General features: G+C 34.4%; 1 protein-coding gene across 1 annotated transcript in view; it reads right to left on the reverse strand.

Annotated features, from left to right (window-relative positions):
• Nucleotides 1-12,958: 12,958 nt before the first annotated feature.
• LOC118184482 (peroxisomal sarcosine oxidase-like) overlaps nt 12,959-19,525 on the reverse strand; it is a 42,374-nt gene continuing 35,807 nt past the window's right edge. The window contains exon 7 of the mRNA XM_035354156.1: nt 12,959-13,291. Within this exon, the coding sequence (XP_035210047.1) occupies nt 13,059-13,291 (233 nt within the window). The 3' untranslated portion in view covers nt 12,959-13,058. The remainder of the gene's footprint in view (nt 13,292-19,525) is intronic.

The raw sequence follows: 19,525 nt of genomic DNA on the forward strand, positions 1-19,525 counted from the left end.
ACATTTGAACACTGGCGTATTCATTACTTTGACAAGTAAATAAACTAAGATTACATGACGGAAACAATAATTAACTTTTCATAATCTTAATTAATTATTTTATGTTTACAAGGTAAATTGAGCTCTCACCTGAGTTATTTTAGTTCGTAATTATATGCGGGGAAACCCCGATCCTGCCGTCTGCGCCAGTAAAAATACTTTCCTTATTTCAATATAACGGATATTGAACCTTGTAGGAAGAACAAAGCTAAATTTTCAGAATGAACAAAATACTTTTATTTGAATTTTAGAACAGAACCAAAAAGATAAAATGCTGAAGCTCTTAACTAATAAAATTTTTAACTCTTAACTACTACAGTTAAAACTCTTTCAACTATATAAAAAAATCTTCCGAATTCTCTTCTTGTTGCCACACCGTAAAATGCAAGTTCTTGTCCTATTATTTATATTTCAAGTTCTCTTTAAGTCACGATCTTTACAAGTCATGATCTTTACAAGTCACGATCTTTACGAGTCATGATCTTTACAAGTCACGATCTTTACAACGTTCACAGGACAAGAGTATGTAAACACTACAAGTATTTACTGACATACATATGCGCATTATTTTACATGGTTTGTATTATTATTATAATTATTTTAGTTTGGTTTAAGCGTTCGTTTGGATGAATCAATCTGTTTCTTATCTCTGTCTAAAACTCGACGTATTCAATCGTTCACGTGATGCATGTAATTAATCTCACACTTTTAGGAGTGTGCCGGGAGACGCAAAAAAGCATAGGTTGTATGCACAAAAAATCAGAAAATCACAATTGCTGCAACTTCCGGGAAATCCATACTGGAAAGTATAGGCAGGTGCCTTAAATACAGCACGAAAATTGAATATATAAAACAAAAAATTAATAATGTGCCCAGGTAGGATTTTCTGTCGCAGACAAACACTGACTGGCATCTAAAATCTATTAAGATAAATTCGCTAAAAACTTTCGGGTAGTTCTGTGTCTTTTGCTAATACCATAGCCGCTACTCTTTTCCATCACAGTAATAGGGCCATGAATACCTCGAAGCAAACCCGAAACCGTACTACGAGTCAACGGCTCCAAATCGATGTACAGTGCCTAAAATCAAATAATGAGTCTTTTGTGGACATCTTTAAAGTCATCGAGGAGCTTAGCGACTTATTTAACGATGGCTTAATTCCTATCATTATTTTCATAATTAAAGCTATACTGAGAGTATTAATAATTAAGTTAATACTGCGAGTATTCAAATGATAACATTTATTTTCAATTTTTTTCAGATATTTTCAATTCTCTAAATTCATGTTATGTATAATAACACCATTAATTCACTGGATATTATTATATGAAATGTAATGAGTTTGGCACGCAAACTCAATGAAATTCATGGGATTTCGTTAATGAGTAAACAGCCGGATTTACTTTTCCTACCGGAAACCAGACCTAATCCAGGCATCAAAATCAGTATTTGCCACTAAAACACCTATCATTCTGATACAGAAACCAACACTCATACAATAGGTGAAGGTACTGCTCTTATTGTCAAGCCCTCCATCCTTCACAATCGAATGACACTACCACAGCTTTCAACCATAGAGGCAGAGCTATTAGCATCACTTCAAGCACATCATTTCCACAGAGTTTTGTCTCTACTTCTGTACGTTCAAATTGTCTTCAAATTGTCAAAATTTGTCTCTACTTTTGACACTATATTTTCTTCTTATCTTAATCTTTCTTTTATAAAATCACCAAATTTGGCAACATTTTGGTCCGGTCCCTGTATTGAATAAATGTAATTGAGCACTATATGAACTGTAACCATAATTCCACCCTCGTATTGCTTTCCAGTACCGGTTGTAAATATAAAACCCAGGAGAGAGAGCATCTGAGTACACCATTTACAGTTAATAATGATAATCGACTACATTAATCAATAGCCATTTACTCGGACACTAACTTCCTCATACACTTCTGCTTAGCTTTCTCTTTCCTATACGTCTTCTCCAAATTACTCTTCATTTCAACATGCAATCCCATTCTGTGAATGCAAACTTCGCCCTACATCTACAGCACCTAATCAGCTAAGTCATTCCCCTTATTCTAATTTCAGCTTAGATAAAATTTTTATCTAGATGTACTTCTGCGTTTACTCAAACTAAGTGGCTGTATATAAATCTTTTGTCATTCAGTGTCTTCTCAGATTTTATGATTTAATCATTTTCAACACGGCAGCTTCTTACATTTTTCTTCACGTCACACATCACGAGCAATGCGGTCTCCGTCTTTTATATTTAGATACTTTTTATACATTGCAGATTGTTACAAGTAGAAATACTTCGTAACTTCTTCTCAAGTAACTTTAAACACGAATTTTTCGACCTCTTTGAGGCCTGCATAAACACACCCACCTAAAACCCGTCCATTCAGTTTCAACATCCACCTTTTTACTGTTGTTCTTCCATTGACTTGGGAGAGCTCAGTCACATTACCAGGTCCCTGGGCAGTTGCAACACCCTCTTATTTTGAGGTTTTTTGTATTTTTGCCTTTCCGCGAAGCGAGAACTGAATTAATTGAATGAGAAATTATCTGTAATGAAATTTGAGGAAATATGTTTAAATGAAATTCAGCAAAAAATACGTATAATTTAATATTCCGTACATGAAAGTCATGTGGTGTCCGTACCAGATTTTTTTCACATACATATTAGAAAATGTTAATTGGAACAACAAAGATGCTAGTACGTAGAAAGAACAAAGCCATAGCAACTGTTGCTAGGTGAACTGTTTGCGATGGTTAAAATCGTTTTATTTCTTACCTTGGCAGAAACAGATTAATTTCTGACACCCCTGTATCCGACTGCTCTCGAAATATATGGAGTTTCGTATCAAAACGAAGGCTTCTTTTCGGTCTAATGTTAAATTTTACACTGGCGTGTTTTTGATGTATCGAAAAATTTATTTAAAATTTATTATTTTTGCTTTTTATTGTAAAACAGAGTTTAAATGACTTTTACTTACTTGAATTATAACATTTGATAATCCAATATTATAATATTTAATAAAATCAAAATTATGACATTTGATATATAGAGATTTAAATTAACACTGGGATCAAAATCGTAAAAAACAACCTTATATTTAGCGTAGGTATAATGAAACACTCAATCGATTTCGAGGGCAGCTAAAGGTCCCTCCTCATCAGGAGAAAGAAATACATAGAAAGAAGAAAATAGGAATCACAGAAACACGCGGTGCTTATCAGCACTGCACGTGGTTATAACTAGATTTTTAATCAGAGTTGCACTGGCCGCCTACTTTTACTGAGCCAGGCTGTCTGATCAAGCATAAAGAAATATTAGCGAAGTTAAAATAGGGAGCGAGGGGCAAATGCACATTACGCTCAAAATCTGAACTTCAAATAATGGAAAGCAACCACTGAACGGATTCAAAATCTGAACTTCAAATAATGACCTTTAGCTGCCCTCGAAATCGATTGAGTGTTTCATTATACCTACGCTAAATATAAGGTTGTTTTTTACGATTTTGATTGTCACATTAGCGTGTTTCTCTTCTAGTCTAACACTGGGATTTTTAAATAATTTGCATATAAGAAACCTAAAAGATGGAAACGCCACTTTGAAAACTTTTGGTTTGATTTGGATTATATGATTGTGGCGAGAGCTATCTGCCTAAGGGAAGGGATGCCTTCATGGAGGACTTTCTAAATGAAATTGGCTCGCATCCAATTTACGCATGGGGAAAAACACAGAAATTCCACATTGAATCGTAAATGTATCTAACATTCTGCATCTATATTTTAGAGAGTGATAATTTCTTTACTATGAGTTTTAGCCATTTAACACAAGTGGTGTATCTAAACTAAGAAGTTAAATAATATTCTTCTACGATTTACTGAAGATATTTCTTTCTATCGAAAATAATCACACGAAAATGCACCATATTTCAAAACTATGCGTTTTTTTCAAGAAATTGTGAAATTATCTTATCTGTATGCAGAAAATTTTTTTAATGAGAACAGAGATCGTTGCCACATAAGATTATGATTGAAATTTGCTTCAAATTAATCACTATTTTATTACTTCTTCCGACGAGTCAGATAAAAGCAAAAGATTTTTTATAAATTTAACACAGGATAAATACAGTAAGTTTAGTGTAAAATTAATTACAGAGACTTATCGAAGTGACCGACATTAAGCACTTATACATTGTTTTAATAATATATTGTTACGTGAGTCCTGGTTCGTAATAAATTGAATGCACGCAGAACCGATGATAGCTTGATAAAATTTATTTTTACCAAAAGGAACACTTCACAGTTCTGGAACTTTCCACAAAAATACTCGAATACTCTTCACAGTATCACAGAGAACAACCAGTAATTACACTTCAAACTACTAAGAACGTTAAACGCAACGCAGTTGAAAGCGAATCTAAAAGGCGAAACTCTCTTGGATATCTCTCGATACTTCGACTTCAGCTCTGAAAAGCTGAAAACAGATGCTCTGTCTGGTCTTATATAGTTTTCACCCAGACGCCGAGAAGTATCTAGTACTTCTAAAAAATACTGGAAAGCATATGAGGGCTGAATACGGTTACAGTGGCATATGTAGATTAATCACAGTTATTCAACTACAATACCCGTAATAGTTATCGAGGGGCCAGATCAACATGTAGCCAAATATGATCGCCGCTTGGTAATTTGGAGTAATTTTTAATGTCACTTTTGGGCAATTTCTCGCCAAATTCGGCATTAAAAATTAGTCGCCGAAAACCATACCTTGGCGACCTCTCGCCAATTTATCGAAATAGCCGTTAACTTAAGGTTAAATAGACTTGCCCCTGTATTCTTAATTTTCCTGCAAAGCAGCGGCTGTTTAGATTTTAGTGATACGTTATACACAAAATTCAACAATGTCACTTATAATTTCACCAAAATTATCTACACATGTACAAAATTCGTGACAATATTATATTTTTTTTGAGCTTATATGTGAGTTTTCAATAAAATTAAGTATTTTAATTTCATAATGCAACCAAGATGTTTTTTAGGATCTTGGAGCTTGGATCATGAATGGTTCAGTTGGTATATGACTAAGTCTAGCTTTCACCAATAATGCTGAATTTTTGCCCTAAAGCGATGGTTACATATTAATAACGAGAGCTACGTATTCTATGCCTGAGGCGAGAAATACCGTACTTGTGCATTCATCTGGTGACAGAAAACAGAAGATTTCTTGAAATTCATCAGTTAATAAGCTGCTTGAGCGGCAAAAGAGTATGAATGATACTAGGAACTGAGATGCAGTTTTCATCATGTTACTGAGAATAAGTTTATTAAGTGGAATGCACGTTGCAATTTTGAAGATAACTTAAGATACAAGACTGAAGATATAAAATAATGATAAGTTATTTACAGTGAAAGATGATAAAAGTCTATAAGACCTGCTATGTCAAGCATTGTACAGCTGTATATAGTCTGTTTTTCGGGGCATGTAAATTCAGGAATATCTACGAGTAGTTTACATCCAAGGTCTCTATTTTGCTTAGCCAGAAGAAAGCCTTTACCTGCTTTACCAGGCGACCCAATAAAATCATGCAAATGAGTACACATGCAGAATAACAATAATAAGGTAAAAACAGAGGACACAACTTGTTATTTTTAATTTGGTATATTTAAGATTTTGGGTCATGCGGAATTGATCTGGGTCTTTTTACAGCATTTACTAAGGTTGGATCACAATCGACAAATTTTCTTATTCTTGAATACTCTGAATTTCGCACATTTTCAAAAACATTGGACTTGTTGTCAGGATTTGGTCATGGAATTTTAGGCTGTTTATGGATCTGTCGGTTTCTCACAAACCACGGGGCGCTGATAATCATTCTTACCAGTTTGTTTTGAAACACATCAAGTTTTGAAACACAACACATCATAAATAATATACATTTAACTTTAGATTGGTTTCTTTCAGTTTCAGAAGAATCTTTCTTAGATTTTCTAGATGTTCTTTCCGAAGATAATGATGTCATCCAAGTATATCAGACAGGCTTCAAAGGAAAGACATTTCAAAGCAGTCTCCATGAGGCGTTCGAATGTTGCCCGCGCATTACATAGTCCAAACGGCATCAACTTGAACTGCCGAATTCCATGTCCGGTAGTAAATGCCGTCTTTTCTAGGTCATAAGAATGTATTTCAACTTGCTAATATCCACTCTTTACATCAAGAGTCGAAACCACTTGCTTCCCGAAAGAATGTTCAGAATGCCGTTAAATCTAGGAAGAGGGTCGCTATGTTTCTTCATAACCTCGTTCAGCTGGCGATAGTCAACGCGAAATCTGGTTGAACCGTTTCTTTCTCTGACGAGGACGATGGGAAATGCCCATGGACTTCCCGAAGGTTCGATGACATCGCTTTCTTGCATGTTATTAAAAGTCATCTTATCTCTTCCTGTTTAGCAATCGGTAGACGTCTTGGACTTTGCTTGACTGGCGCATGATCCCCGGTGTCGATTCTATGCTGTGTCAAACTAGTTCGACCCACGTCTGAGGACTAGCGGGAGAAAACAATCGCTTATATGAAATAGATAATAAAACAAATTCAAAACTCGGGCTTTCAGGTGCCCATGTTTGGGTGGAGGACTAAGTTATTCAAAATTTGATGGCTCTAGGTACTGCTGTTTAACCTTTTTTTAATATTTGGTGTTAACAATTTAAAAAGCGTTTCATTGCAAAGTGTTGCTTCGAGCCTTAATAGTCCCCCCGGGAGAACGCACCTTTTTGGTAATAAATATATAACACTCAAAAAAATAAACCCCATCTATTTTAAGAAACCAGAAATCTCAAACAGTCTCAAATATTTTCAGTCACTTCTTATATGTATCCACAGTGGAATCATACGTAAGTAAAATATATAAAAAGGCTTCTAGAAAAATGAATCGCATGAAAACATATTTCCTAAGCAGATAAGAAACTCATATATTGTTAGATATTTATTCAGAAATGATTTTTATAAATCCAATACCAGAAGAAACACGGTTTTTTTATTCGCAAGGTCATACACTTGTTTTACAAGTACCAATACTTTGGTATCGAAGAACAATCTCGCATATAACTTACAAACCCTGCTTCATTTGTAAGTCTTTAGGCAAATTTAACATCATGAGAAATAGAAGGCTAAATTTCTTTTCTTTTATTGGTAGAGAAAATATAGCTACATGTTTCTTAATTATACAACTCTAAACATAAATAGAAACTAGTCAAATTTTGCGCTATCACACTTTTGATTTAAATTTGCGGGACATCCTATTCTAGAATTACGTTCAACACATTTTTAAATAACATGACTGCATTAGAAACGAGTAAGTTTTTCCAAATCATTTTCAAATTTTATTTTAAAGGATTTATTGAAGTAACATTGCATGTACACTGGTGTGCAAAAATTAAGGACGAAGTCGAAAAATTAGCATATCAGCTGAACGAAGAGGCAGAGCGGACAGAAAGACCAATCAGGAGATTAAGTAAGGTGACGTACGGTAGCACATGCGCAGATATGCAGGTAGATGTAATGGGAGAGTGTCTGAGTAGTATAAAGCATGTTGTCGGTGTAAGATCAGTATTTCTGGCAAAGAGATTGCACGCCGTATAGCAGTTAAAATCACACAGAGTTGCTGCCTCAGCGAGAAATGGCGAATAATCAATCTGTTAGACGACATCTGGATGCGTTTACTCGAGGTCGAATCATTGGGAAGTTGGAGGAAGGCCGCAGTGTAACAAGTGTGGCTGCAGAGTTCGGAATTGCTCACAGCATCGTTTCATGACTTTGGAGACAATTTCAAACTACAGGAACAGCTATCCGGGGGTTTAGTAGTGGTCGTCCACGAGGAACCACACCCGCAGATGACCGGTATATTGCCTTACAGGCCAGAAGAAACAGGCGGCAGACAGCGGAAGAAATCGCTAGACACACGACACAGGCAACTGGACGACCGATATCGCCTTTTACCGTGGCCAGAAGACTGCACGGTGGTGGTCTGTTTGCACGACGCCCTGTACGGTGTGTACCTCTAATGCCTGCCCATCGGAGAAGGCGTTCTCGGTGGTGCCGGGAACACCGGAATTGGAGAGACAATGAATGGGGACGAGTACTCGTTACAGATGAGAGCAGATTTAGTCTGAGTAGCGATTTTCATCGCATACTCATCTGGAGAGAGCGGGGAAGCCGCAATCATCCCTCGAACATCATTGAAAGGGACAGGTATGGAGGTGACGGTGTTCTCGTTTGGGGAGGCATCATGCTTGGTAGTACCTTCACATCTTCGACGCAGGTTCAGTCAACGGGACCCGTTGTTGTAACGAGATTCTTCTTCCATATGTGCGTCTTTTTAGAGGCGCTATGGGTCCGCAGTTCCTTTGTTCCTTTTCATGGACGACAATGCACCATGTCATCGCACAGTAGCTGCCGAACAGCTCTTAGAGAGTGAGGATATTGAACGTATGAATTGGCCGGCACGATCTCCGGATCTCAATCCCATCGAGCATGTATGGGATTTCCTAGGCAGACGCTTGGCAGCTCGTACCTTACCACCAGTAACGAATCCGGAGCTTCGATTGGCGCTGCAAGACGAATGGGCAGCAATGCCTCAACAACTCATTGACACCCTCATTCTCAGCATGAGCAGACGCTGTGAAACCTGCCTAGCAGTCAGGAAAGATCATATCCCCTATTAAAGACCAAATATTTCTTGCTGGACACCCATCACAGGGATATTTCGGCCTTCAGTCGCATGGCGCTCCATGCTACTTTTTCTTGAGCTACAAAATCTTGAGTCGTGCTTGAAACTTAAATCAAGAAGTTATAAGCCAGATTTAATCAATCATTCAAAAGGCATGCAAAGCCAATGCTCCCATTGATATAACTTTGTGTTTATATATATGCATACATATATATTATTCTGTATTTAAAGCCGTTTATTTTAAGTCAAATATCAAATATATATAAGCAAAACTATAATACTGAAACGAAACTTTTTAGTCGCTCTTTAAAACCTGGGAAATTTTGTAAACTGTAACGTTTGGCTCTTTCGTTTCAACAGGTTGCTGACATATGTCCTAGGATCATCGTCCCACCAGCCGCCGAGCGGTAAAGTCTCTGAATGCTGTCCATGATTTTCCACCCCCAGGATTTGGCGATTGTGTCCCCTAATCCCCAGTCGCCATTTAAAAGGGGGAATATATAAGGTATTTCTCCCACCTTTTTAGCATGCCTTCGTAGTGTAGTGGTCAGCACGTTCGGCGCGTATTCGAGAGGCCCTTGGTTCGAGTCCCAGCGAAGGCTTTGCTGATTTTTCACCTCTCCTGCTTCCAAAAAATACCTAATGTCTGTACAACATTAATTTACATTAGTTGTGGTACAACATTATTTATTCATAAGGATTCTGTTTTATTATGAAATGTATGTCGAAATAACAAAAAATGTACAGAATGTTAACTAGAACTTTAATATAAAATATGTGGTTCTTATTTTTATTTACGTTTATTTACTGGACATTTGTTTAGATCTTTCCTTGCTCTCTGTTTCGATATGAAAGGAATTTTCTATTTCAGAAATCTATCTATGCAGATTCATATTAAGTATGTAGTTATAGCTGAATAACAGAACACTAATTAGTTATTGAAATTTTGAACTGTTGACATGTGATAATTATAGTTCAGTACATTATGTTTTCTTGATCTGAGGTTCCTAACCTAAGGAAGCGTGAAAAATACTAGGACATGAACCTATCTAAGTGTTTGTTTTAGCAATTTTATTTATTTTGCAAAAAAAAAATGTCCTTTAGTTATCTTGCATCATTCTTTTATTATATTTTACATTCTTCTGCTAGATTAAATTTCTTTATGCCAGAAAAATTGTTTGCGGTATTTTTTTTTTTTTTTTTTTTTGTAAACAACAACGAAATTTCTTATTAAATACCTTTTGATTTTAAAGGATTGTTTTTTTAGTCCAAAGTGGCTTTTTTCCTGAAGGACTATTGTTTTCGTTTTGCAATTTTGCGTTGAATCACTATAAACGGCGAATAACTTTTCAAACTGTTGCAGCGAAATGTTAGAGTCCTGCATTATATTTGAAGAAATTAAATCAAGAGAATTCTTCATAAATGTATGTGTATTTCTCGCATTCTCATAAAACAACGGTACATAGAGCCTTCGAATTTTGAATGACATAATCCTTCTACGAATATGGGCATGTGGAAGACCAAATTTGAAATTTGGAATTTGTTTTATTATCGATTTCTTATTTTGTAAAACTTAACGAATTTTTGATTTACAAACTCAACGATTTAAAAGCGAGTAATGACAACACTCTACGGGGGAGGGGGAGTATTTTTATTTCCAGCGCGCGGAACTATGCATCAGAAATTCTAAAGTTATGCTCATTTTAAAATTATTTTGCGACATTGCTGTTGAACTGAGTTTTATGGTTTAAGTGCAAAGAACATGATATTTAATAAATAAATAAAGGTAACACACAAAACGTTAAAAAAATGCCCCTTTGGACGTAATTTAAAATCTAAAAAAACTTTCAGATTTTTTTTTTCTTTTTTCAAAAGGTTGTGCTAGAACTGCACTCTGCCTGCTCATTAGTTACATAAAATCTTAGATTCGAAATAACGTTATGATGGAGAAAGCTTAACCATAAAAAGTAATATAAAAAAATTAAAGTCAATTCCTACTTAAGTCAACAAAGAAAAATTTTATTTTAGTTACTTTTTATTAACATTATTAACATTTTTTCGTTCCTAATTTATACAGCTGATGGTGGTCTACAATTTCTCATTCTATCCATCTCTTGTAATGCTTCATTATTGCAAGGAACCTTTCCAGTCATTTTCGAGCAGTCCAGTTCTTCAGTTAATATTCTATCTAATGATTTCACACGACTCAAGGCGACATAAGCTTCACCTGCTGCGAAGAGGTTTCTTTCTATATTTATTACTATTGAATTTTCGCTATATAATGGGACATTACATCCGCTTAGTCCAACTATAAAACTACAATTCTTTAATTCCATACACTTTAAAAATCTTTAGAACTCTGTCTTACTGTTGCCACTTATTTTTGTTAAATATTACAATCCCATTTATCACAGTCATATACTGTTATTTATAAGTTGTTATAAAATTAATTTTTACAGCAAGTGACAATTCCTAATAAACGGTCATTATATGTAAGTGTTATAATATATTTAAAAAAAGTACATTTTTATTTCCGATAAACAGGAATAAATAAGTACGAATTGACTTTAATATGTGAAAAAACTGTACTTATATCAAGTGTCATCCACCTCAAGTTTATAAAATATGTATTTGAACTTGAGTGGATGAATAAAAAGTATTTTATTAACGATTGACAACTTGAACAAGATCTAGAGAGAGTTTGAGCTATTAGTAGGAATTTAAAAACAGACGGCATTTTTAATGATTAAAACAAAACTTGAAAATTAATAGACTGTCTTGAAGTTCTTAATCCTCCAGCATTTCAAAACACACAAAGAAACAATATGAACACAGAAACACAACAGAAACACAACAAAGAAACACAACGTTATATAGCCAAAATCCGACGAGCGCTTAAGATATTTATATTTTCTTTTTCTAGACAAAGGCTTGAAGAATTGTTCTGTAATTGTAGCTTTGTAAATAAAGGGTAGTCAGGATTTTAGTCAAAGTACATGTAGGGGACAAATAAGAATATGATTACTAAAAAGTACTTCCGACAAACCTGCATCATCAGATGATGAAGTAAGCTGTAACTTTCAAAAAATATTTTATAGTTAAATGAAATTTTCATATTATGTTTTACTTTAATATGCATGTTAATTTATGAACCTTTGAAAATTCTAATTTTTTTCGGTGTTTTTTCTTGTAACATGATTATAATGTTCAACCAAATTTAAGAAAATTCACAGAAAATCTGATAACGTTTAAGAGAAACATTAAATTTAGATTTCAAGTGAAAATAATTAATCTTGAAATTTTGCAGAGTTACTCATTCCACGATGTAGACGCGCACTAAGAACGGGTTTTACGTAAATCTTGTCCAAAATGGATTTTTGTTATACGATAGAAATTTCTCATACATTTATTTGGTTTTCAAATCCAAGTTCAGAATTTTCTTTATTTGTTGCAAAAACTAGATATGAAATACAATGTTGCCAATGAATGCATTTTCCTTTAAAATTATTAAATTGGTAAATAACTTGCATTTATCCAATGAATACAAACAAAATTTAAATGGTAACGCTAATAATAACATTTATATTTAACTTTAGTCATAAGTTTCAAGAAAGTAAATGTTATTATTAAAAGAAATAAATTATTGCGATGAAAAATAAAAATGTTGTTGTTATTTATAAAAATTGTCATACATAAAAAATCAAGGACAAATAATTATCATTGATTAAAAATTTTGATAACAAAGATAATAAGATTTATTTTCATGAAACTTAAGATAACAGTTAAATATATATATAAACCTTACTTTTATGTTGGCAAGTTTTCGTGGTACTGGGGATCCTACCACGTTAAATAATGGGGACGCATCCCAATACACAGTACCTCATGAATGATGTAAAAATATAGTTACTTCCTGTAATGTGATTGTAGTTACTTCCTGGAAACTAGCTGGATCCTTACTAATATGAAATGGCTCACTTGTGAATCCGGTAAGCAAAATCCTGCTGTAATTAAGGCTAAATTCAAGATGCTGCGCCAGGTGGAATAGAAGCAGCTGTTGATAAGATTTTGATGGATCGTATGAGTGATTAATGATATCGTAATAATGAAACCCAGTAAAGAATTATTTAAATTATAGACCTGTGACTAGGAGAAATATATGTGCAGTATAAAAAGAGAAAACGTTATTTCAAAAATAACTTTATTTATACCTTATAGTTACCATTTTATTTTTAGAAATCGCCATTGTTTTTTGTATAATCAGGTAATTTTTAACAAAAGACTTCAATTTTCAGCAAAAATAGCCTTGAACTGCGATTGCATTAATTCCGAATCCCACTTCCCTGTTACGCTTAAGTGTGCAGCGATTCTGCCCACTTCATCAGAGAACTTGGCTCCTTTGCCATTACCTACAACTGCTACAGTGACGGTGGGAGTCACTCGATCAATGTAAGGCAGACCCGATGGCGAATGACAGGTGACGCACGTCATGCTGCTGATACCTTCAACTTCCAGACCTAAAAAATGGAACCATTTTGATGATATGTATATAAAAGTAAACTTTATAGAAAACCAAATAAAATTATGTTATTATTTGCAATAGTAGGTTTATTGAAAAGAAATAAAATAATAGAAATCGCTATCGTGATAATCAAACTACTAATGAAGGTGATGTACTATTTTGGTAAGAAAGTGATTAATTGTTCAAGAACTACTTGAGGCTTTAAATTACTTCGTCAGTGTTGTATTTTTTCCGAACGGAACAACAACGAATTTTCTTTTTGAACTTCAAACTAAAGGCAGAACTGAATTTCGCTCTTTGTGTAAAACTTTCCGATTTTCGAAAGATAACAAGGATTTTAAACCATTCCGCACGGAAGTTTGGTGACTTATTGATAGATCTCTATGTATGGCATTTCTTCTCTAGTGTCTAGTGATTTGTGTTGATTTCAGAGAAATAGACAGCCAATTTTTGGAATGTGGAAATAAAATGAGTTTTATTCTATTGACATTTAGAATATACTTGTTTTCCAAGGTACTAGAGGAGATTGCATTCATTTATATTATCTGATTATAGATTTAATGTACACTCGTGTATAGTATTAAGAGAATTCGATAATTTTCTCTATTTTTCAAAAAGCATAACACCCAGGTACTAATTACATCGGCGCAAAATTGTGTAAATATTCCGAGTCGAATAAGTAAACGTACACATGGGGGTCTGCGGAGCTGTGATTGAGAAGGGGATACAAGCGCACGAGCGGTTTTCGGCGATTTGTGTACTCTTACTCTTATTTTATCAGGTATCAGGTAAAAGTAATAGCCAAGAATAATCTCCGGCACCATTAGTAGAGAAAATTTAGCTTAATTTAATTTAAAAGTTAAATTTATTAATTTTGATTTTTCTACATAACAGTACCTTCTCGAAGTGCTTTAGGGAAAGTGGATTATATTATCCATCTTGAGATAAAACGGACGATTCACCGATAATGGGATCAGTCCGGTTAATATCTACAATCAGAGCACTGCCTAGGTATATTTTCACTTGAGGCAAAAGGTAAATGTGCACCACAATATATAGTAAAATGAACTAGTACACCTCAATAATTAAGTTTTAATTGAATTAATTAAGTATTAATTCAATTAAGTTTTTTGTAATAAAATCATACCATATTTCTTAGCGTGTATTTTTAATAGGAACTTCATATACTCAGAAAAATAATACATATAATAAATTAAAAGGTTTTAATGAAAACGCTAAAAGGTACCTTCTCGATAAAGGAGAAAAATCATTGAATGAACATAAATTATATTATAATTACTTTAAGAATTAATTAATTAATTTAAGATTTTTAACATTTTTTGTCATCTACGTTTTTAGCTTTTAAAGAAGTAAAATCGATAATTATTCTTTCAAAATCTATATGATATATAAGTCATTTTTTGTAGAAAAAATATCTGATGAGGTAACCACGTGACTTCCTGCCTACTAAATTCTACACATTTTTTTCTGCATTTGATTTAGGATTTCCAAGAATTTCATTAGAGATATATTTCTAATTCAATCAATTCAGTTCTCCCTTTCGCAGTAAGGCTAAAAATACACAAAAACTCAATCTTAATTAAAAATTGTAAAATACAGAAAAACCTAAAGTATGAAATACAGTTAAAAGCAGTTAAAAATAACATTTTTTTATAGTTAAAATTATAGTTTCTACGAAAAAACAAGCAATTCAACCGGTGGGCAGGAAGACAATATTTTCGGTGGGCACAACTGAATGGTCATAAGGCAAAAAGATTCTAAATTTGGTTCACCGATAAGGTATTTTCTCTCTCCTTCTAGCATGCTTATGTGGTGTAACGGTAGCACACTTAAGTATCCGAGAGGTCCAGGTGTTCGAGTCCCGGCGGGGGCATTGCTCAGTTTTCACCTTTCCTGCTTTAACCTAATGATTCTACATACCACCTGACTTAATTCACTATTCTACCAAGAGTTTCAAATGTAAAAAAATGGCGGTCACATTAAGCTCACGACTTAAGCAACTGTTAAATTGCTATAATTCTACAACTAATGCATGCAGATTAACAACATAATTCATAAAAACCTTAATCGGATCATAAGAACAACGTAATTTAATTACCTTAAAATAAAAAGTGTGCAATTAACCAACATATAAGAAGAAATATATATATATATATATGTATAATTTGAATTTAACAATAACATTATCTCATTTATATAAAACGAATTTCAGTTTTAAACTATGAAAATTCAATTGTAAACAAATAAAAGATTAATTTTCTTCAATTACTCCATTCGTGTTTCGTCAACCATATAGGCATAGGTAATGAATAGTACAAAACCAAAAGTTACACCAAAAATAGTGAACTGCCTAAATGAGAAATTTAACCTCAAAAGAATTTCGAGAAATTAAGTTTAGTGCGACCGATTGCAACGAAAAAGATGATATGCACAATTAGATGTTATAGCAGCCCAATATACAAAATTTCAACGTTCTACGGCTATTCATTTTTGATTTATGCGAGATAGGTACGTACTTTCGTACAGACGTTACGAAAAAAAATCTCTTCTGAATGTATTTTACAATCCTTTTAGGAAAAAAAAAAGAGTCCTTTATTCTGTTCATACGTACAGATGTCAGAAAAAAGCATCGTTCAAATGGATTTGAGAGCAGTCAAAATTGATATTTTTGTTGAAATATGATACCCGAAATTTTTCGCGATTACAATACTTCCATTGCAAGGAAGTAATAACCATACATGGAATTAGTGTTTTAGACCAAGGGAATATTTTTCATAACTTTTAATTACTTTAAGTTTGCTAAATTTTTACTAAGGGAATAAATGGCGACGTTGAGAATATCCTTTTCAAATTCAAATGCTATGTACCAAACTATGTTCCTGGATTATATGAGATCTAACTTTGATTTAGTGATATTTGATGTAGGGATCTTTCTGATATAATTTCTGGAGCACTCATATTATTTCGAATATGTAAGTATTAAGTCATTAATGCTAAAGATCTTTTAAAATAACTAAATTACAATGACATTAAATTTTTACAGTTTATGAATATCAGAAGCTATCTTGCACAGCTTTTCATATCTCCATTTTTACAGCTAGTTAACATAGCTATCAGTTCGCATGGAATTTACGTGATTTTCTTTCTCTCTCTGTCTTTTTAATGAACTGAATCTTAGCAGTTTGCCTTTACTTGTCTTTATTTTTTATTTATTTTTAAACGTATTCGTCTTTAAAGCTAAAGTTTCGTATTTATCAAGAACATTAACTCTCACTTATTGTAAAGTAAAAATAATCCTTCTGTTAGGTTAGTTTGTTTAATTCAATATAGCTAGCCATACCAATACTACCTGTCTAAGGAAAAGAATGCATTCGTGCAGGACTTTCTAAAAGAAACTGGTTTATATTTATAGGGGTTGGTCAAAAATAGGGAAACACAGAAGTAAAAACATATCACTGTGGCTAATGCGGTGTAGGAAACCTGCTGGCGTTCAAAACTGCTTACAGTTCTCTCGGAATGAATAAATAAAGTTCTTGTATGCTTTGCAAGGGAATCTTATGCCATTCTTGTTGTAAAGCGTTAGCAAGTTCAGTTAACGATAATGGGGGTGTATAGCACGTACGCAGATATCTCGCAGATGAGCAAACACATCAGTGCCACCAACATCTTTTGCAACGATAAACATTTCAGTTCGAACACGCCTTTTATGAGATGTTTCCATATTTTCGTCCAGCCCCTGAAGAAAGCTACGAAAACACGCACGCAGTCAACCCACTCATCGGGTAGTATTGAATTCCAAGCATAAAATTTTAAATAGTTTGCGTTAAGAGGCTATTAGTCTCATTTCACTGCACTGATGCCTTAAACAATACCATTCAAAGTTATCTAGCATATGAAAGTAAACAGAACGGACCGAAATAAGTAAATCTTGCAATGGAATAGGCGTGCGGAAACGCCATGGTTGATTCGGAATACAATGAGAAAAAGGCATGGTTGGCTGGTAGGTAAAATTTTTCAGCTGGCGTAAATTTTACTAGCACAATATTTCATTCCTCTTGTGGTTTTGAGCGGTGCGCGTCGCTACACAACGCGGAACTTGCTAATATGCATTTTACCCATAAAGCTAGAAACAGAAGCGCAGGAGATGCTCAGAGGAAGTATTGGGGAACCTTCCTCTGTACCTGCTTTCGCGGTCTCTAACGGGTTGCTTGCTGGGCTACCTCGAATTGCATAGCGTACTCTTAAGTGCACTTTAGATCCTTCGCATCCGCCATTCGCAATGCTTTCTGTATCCCAGGATTCCGGATGTCATCGTCGAACAACTGTAAGGCAGGATTTTTCTTGTTTTGGTTGGGCAATACGAAAAGGCGATATGAAACAGCTTTTTAACATCCGTGGCGAGCCCCTGGAGTGTTTTCTTTGATCTTTGCAGGCGAGATTTTAACTGAAGCCTGGTGTAATCTTTTAAATACTTCTCGCCAGAGTTCCAACACCCCGGATACAGTTTCGAAGTCTAACCTCTAGTTCTCGGGAAGAGTTTGAAGAATGTCTGCTACGTATGCTATAAAAAGCGGCGAAATGGCAGGTTTTAGCTTCGAAATCCCATTCATTTGCGTCTGCTACTATAGAATATGAGTCTTATACACTTGCCAGGAGGTCTTTCCATCTTATGCGGATAGTTTTAGAGAGGGCCGAGAAGACACAGATAAGAATTTAAAGCCTTTAGAATTGTTTGCAGCTGTAACTGTGAATTTCTTCAAGCTGTCAACTTCCTTGGCTACAGCGGAAACTCTGTCATTAAATTGTTGTGCGACAGCAGAAAGATTTCTTTCTTCGATTTGTTGTTTGACAGCAGAAACTATTTCTTCATCTTTATTTTTACCGTGTAACTTATTTCAATCTTTTCTTGGCTCGCTTTCATCTCCTCTTTAACGGACTTGACGGCCCCTACATCTGACTTGTCGCTCTTCCATAATTCTTGGATATCTTTCATATTTTCTTTAACAGACTTGATGGGGCCCTCTATGTTTTCTTGGAATGTAGCAAGCTGTCACTAGTTGCCTTAGATGTTCCTTCCTGCTCTTATCACCGGCGTTCCCACTTCTGACACCAAAAATTGTTATGTGCATACGGTTTCGTAATGGATTGAGTGCATATAGAACCGATGATAGCTTGATGAAATATATTTTTGAAAAATAAATAAATAAATAAATAAAACCACTTTAAAGTTCTGGAACTTTTCACACAAAAGTATATGTGCAGTCTTCTCAGTATGGAAGGGCACAATCAATATGTACCACATCAAACTACTAAGGATGCTGAACACAAAGCAATGAAAAGCGCATCTAATAGCTAAGGTCGCTCTGAGATCTGTCAATAGTCTGAACGCAACTGAAAACCGATGCTCTCTCCGGTCCTATACAGTTTTCCGCGTCCACCTAAAAATCCGTCTCCAAATTTCTGGAGGGCATACACAGTTACAATTATATACTCCCAGATAAACAAGGATCAAAACATAAACACAAGGATCGGAACAGTTAGAGTTACGCAAAGAACGGACCAAAGAATGACAGCAAAACTTAGCCACTTTTGGTGATTTTTCACAAATTTGGAGAGAAAATTTGCTGCAGAAATTTTCGTCAACTTGGCGCTATATCGGCAAACTGGTTTTAGAATTTTCATGTCACCTTATACAAGACATACTACAATTTAAATATAATTTCACTAAAATTATTTATAGATATTCAAAATTCGTAACAATAAAATAAAGATTATCCAAACGCTAATAGCCTAAAATTATTATAAATAAATATAACTCTTCTTGATTGATTAATATAAATACAAAATTAAATGAATTTTAGTGAATTGCATTTTAATAATATAAGTTCGACTCGTATAATTGTAATAAAATATGCTAAAAAATTCCTTTCGAAGGGAAGAAGAATAAGGTCGTTCACAGAACATTTTAATTTGTAAAAGTAGTCTCCATTTGGAAAAAGTTTGAGGAATGCTGACTTAAGGCATTAAAGTATGCGAAGCATACGTGAAAGTCCCACTGCAATCTTTGACCCAAGCCCTCTAATCAGATAAGAAATAACGGCTAGCAAAAGACTTAAGTCTATTTACCCAAATCTAAAAGCAGGCCGTAAATAGTACAAGGATGGTCAGCTCTCTCTGCCAAAATTCTTCTTTACGAACTGTGTTGCGA

Source organism: Stegodyphus dumicola, chromosome 12 (assembly GCF_044657685.1).
Source record: "Stegodyphus dumicola isolate Sdum_Otavi_A_Nest chromosome 12, ASM4465768v1".
Taxonomy (NCBI): domain Eukaryota; kingdom Metazoa; phylum Arthropoda; class Arachnida; order Araneae; family Eresidae; genus Stegodyphus; species Stegodyphus dumicola.